Source organism: Magnolia sinica, chromosome 1, assembly GCF_029962835.1.
Source record: "Magnolia sinica isolate HGM2019 chromosome 1, MsV1, whole genome shotgun sequence".
NCBI classification, from domain to species: Eukaryota; Viridiplantae; Streptophyta; class Magnoliopsida; order Magnoliales; family Magnoliaceae; genus Magnolia; species Magnolia sinica.
The window spans coordinates 108,152,443-108,156,138 of record NC_080573.1 but is presented as its reverse complement, the minus strand read 5'-3'; the positions used below and the strand labels follow the sequence as shown (position 1 = coordinate 108,156,138).

The window sequence follows — 3,696 nt, the reverse complement described above, 5'->3', positions numbered from 1 at the left end:
TCCGTGGTAAGGATGACTCCTACATTGTAGAAACTTTAGTAGGCCCACCTAATATTTATTTTCCATTCAACCTGTCTATAAGGTAACATAGACATCCCACCATCTGTTTTTTAAGATTATTTTAAGACATGAGCTAAAAAAAAAAGAGGAAGAGTGAACGACACCACATGAAGCCATGGTGAGACTCCTACAATTGAAACTTTGAAGGGCAAGTAATATTTATTTTCCATCCAATGTGTTCTTAGGGTAACATAGACTTGAATAAAGGTAAAATAAAAACATCCACTTGATCCGAAAATATTCCAGTTCCAGTTGCTTTGTGAGGTCCATACATGATGTTTACGAAAAATATATTCCGTCCATCTGTCTTGAGTGAAGACAATATGAAGGGAATATAAAAAATAGAGTAGATCCAAAACTCAGGTGGGCCATGCTAAACGAAACAGTGGAGATTGAATCCTTGAGGTGACATAAGCTTTATATTAGGATGATATTTGTGTCTGCAGCTTATTTGAGTGGTGAAAACCCTATGAACGGTTTGGATGGTATATAAATATCATGGTCAGCTCCAAGAAGGTTTCAACAACTGTTTCGTTTGTGTGGCCCATCTCAGATTTCGATATGCCTGATAATTAGACTCCTGTACTATTGTGGTCTTTCAAAACATATGGACGGAGTGGATTTGTCACGCACATCTCTGTGGGCCCCATACATCCCCAGGCACAGGTATATCTCCGTGGCCAAGGGAACAGGCAATTCGTTTCCGATTGAAAGAGAGTTACCAGCGTCAGCCTACAACCATGAATAGGAATAAAGAGAAATGTTGAATTACAACGTTGCTGTAAGTTAACTTCCAAAACAATGTTTTATTCAACTAACTTGACAGGTATCTAGAACATCCAAACCGTTAAAATGATGGAAAATTCCTTGAAAATAATATAAACTAATAATTACTGTAATCCATTTATTAGGTGGGACACAAATATCCATATGAGTCATACATCGTCTTTACATTTATTTCAACGGTATATACGTCACTATAAATAGAAAATTCTAATTTTTTTTTCTAGACGATATATACTCATAATTCGATATATACTCATAATTCGAACTACCTTTTTCACGGCTCAGATTTAATATAAATAGAAAGCTTTGTATGTTGTTGAAGCATAAAGCAGAGTGACTTAAGTCTGGCAGGCTCTTAGGCCTTGTACACGTGGCATACAAACAACTCATCAATTTAAACCGTCCATATTGCAGTATTCCATGTAGATAGATCACTAGCTTAAAATCAGATTGATTGAACAATCCTAACCATTGATTAATGGACATCCGTTTGTTGAATTCAGACCCTTGATTCCTTTTCTTTGTATAATAATCATATACACTATCCTTTTCCCGTCTTCTTTTCCTTCACCGGACTTTCTACCGTATCAATACTGGGCACAGTTGACTCAGTTTCCAAGTCAAGAACTCATTCGACTCAGTTTCCTTCCTCACCGAGTCGAAACGAGTCATAACGAGTTAGATTGAGTTGAACCGAGTCGGAACGATTTGACCGAGTTTCGAATCCTAATACCCATCAAACTCAGTGCTTGTCGCCACCGTCTGCTGCAATCGACCCATTCTCTCTGTTTCTCTCCACAACCGCTCTCCCATTACCAACGACGGGCCCCATCTCGGCCTCCGCCGCTTCCGCCGCTTCCGCTGCAGCACGGAACTTCGCATAGATATCGCTCTTGTAGAACTTCCTCGTTCTCATCGCTAGAACGAACGAAGCGAACGATCCGAAAACCGTCACCGCCGTGATTATGATAAAAGAAATCCGGTAACATTGCACTCCGGCGCAAGTTAGATCGTCAGATACTGGGCCACGAGCAAAAGCCCTCTGCCTCAGCCCTTCTTTATCGTAGAGATGGCCCGCGACTCTCACGTTGAGAATATACGATCCGATCGGACTCGCCACCGAACCGAAGTTGTACAAGGTCGAGTAGTACTTGAGACCGAAGATCTCAGATATGATGGCGAAAAGCAACGGCCATTGTGCCCCGAAGCAGAATCCGATGATCACAGACGCGAAATAGAGGGACCCAGAAAAAGGGAATGCAATTAGGATATGGCCGACGCAGGATAGGAGGAGGACGAGCGTCAGCATCTGTGGGCGGGGGAATCGGTACCGAGTCAGGAAGATCTCGGACACGAACCCAGCCACTACTCGGCCGCAGAAGTTCCATATGCTGATGAGGGAGACGCACGTGCTGATGCTGCGTCGTGGGTAGTCCAATGACTTTCCGATCTGACCCATGTTGTCGATCGCTGTCAGAGTGCCTCCGACGCCGCAGATCGTTGCGAGGAAGAGGATGAGCATGTCGACGCTGAAAAGCGCTTGTAGGATGGTGTAGTCATTGCCTCGCTCCGGCGATTTGAGTTTAGCTATCACGCGCAAAATCATGGATTTTGGTTTGGTGGGTTTCTCTGAAATCTCCAACTTGGGCGGTGGGGGAGCAGTCTCTATCACTGGCAGTGATGGTTTTTCTTCTTTTTCGACGGATATGGTGATCGGAGCTGGATTGTTGATAGATTGGAGGCGGAGTCGCCAGAGCATGAGTTCTTGCCTGATTACGACAGCGAGTGGGAGAAGAAGCATGAGTATGACGATTGCAGTGCTAGCGCCGAACTCAGCTTGAGTGAAATTCACCCGGTTCTGGACGATGATTATAACCATGAGATATCCAGCAAGCGCGAGACCGATGTAGAGAAACGAGTAGAAAACCTTCAGTTCCTTTGGCTGGCTGACGACCTTCATGATTCTGATAGTGTAAAGGAAAACCATTGAAATAGCAGCCGGGAGCCATCCAATGAGGAGAATCAACGACTTAGAATCGTCACCATAGAAGGCGTGATAGAACTGCGTGAGAATCGCGCCACTGAGGCCGACAAACCCCTTGAGAAGACCCAGCACGACGCCGCGGCTCTCTGGGAAGTTCTTGACGCAGGTAACGAGAGCGCCGGTATTGGCGAAGGATTGGGAATTGGCGCCGATACAGATATAGAGGCACATCTGCCAGACGCGGGGTCGAGAGATTCGGCCTGTGACGGCAAGCCAGATCATGAGGTAGCCTGTTAGATTCATGATGGCGCCGATGGATAGAACAACCCATGGCGGAGTGACTTCGTTGATTAGGCCAGAGAGGATGCCGACGTTGGCGCCTAGGTCTTTGAAGAAGCTGAGAGTGTTGAGAGTCTGTTGGTTGTAGCCCAGCGATTTTTTTATTTCTTCGGAGTAGATGGCGAATATGTAGGTTGCGCCTGCGGCTGACATGATTAGGAAGGCAGCGAACCACATGAACCATCTGCCTCTGATCACGTGAGCTGCGAACTGGACCATTTCGGCCCCGCCCATTGGACCTCTGGCTAACATCTCTGCTACCATCTCTCGCTGAGCTGTGTACACCGATAGAAGAATGTAAAGCTAATCGTCCAGTAAGGATATATACCGAAAGAAGGGTGTGACGACGAGAGGGGTGTGGAAATTTGAGCTTTGACTTACTTGTTGATTTTCCTGGCTGGTACGCCGGTTGCCTACTTACGCTCCCACTAGCCACTACCAGTTTGTGTTTTGTGGACCCCACTATGATGTATGTGTTTTATCCATGCCGTTCATCTTTTTTTTTTTCTTTTTTTTTAAAAGATTAT

General features: G+C 45.2%; 1 protein-coding gene across 1 annotated transcript; it reads right to left on the bottom strand.

Moving 5' to 3' along the window:
- Positions 1 to 1,235: 1,235 nt before the first annotated feature.
- Positions 1,236 to 3,492, bottom strand: LOC131253435 (uncharacterized). The gene has a single exon (XM_058254425.1). It carries the CDS (start codon positions 3,431 to 3,433, stop codon positions 1,589 to 1,591), a length of 1,845 nt encoding a protein of 614 aa, XP_058110408.1. The 5' UTR covers positions 3,434 to 3,492; the 3' UTR covers positions 1,236 to 1,588.
- Positions 3,493 to 3,696: the final 204 nt, after the last annotated feature.

Coding starts and splice junctions, on each gene's coding strand:
- LOC131253435 (XM_058254425.1), bottom strand. CDS start 3,433: ATGGTAGCAGAGATGTTAGCCAGAGGTCCAATGGGCGGGGCCGAAATG.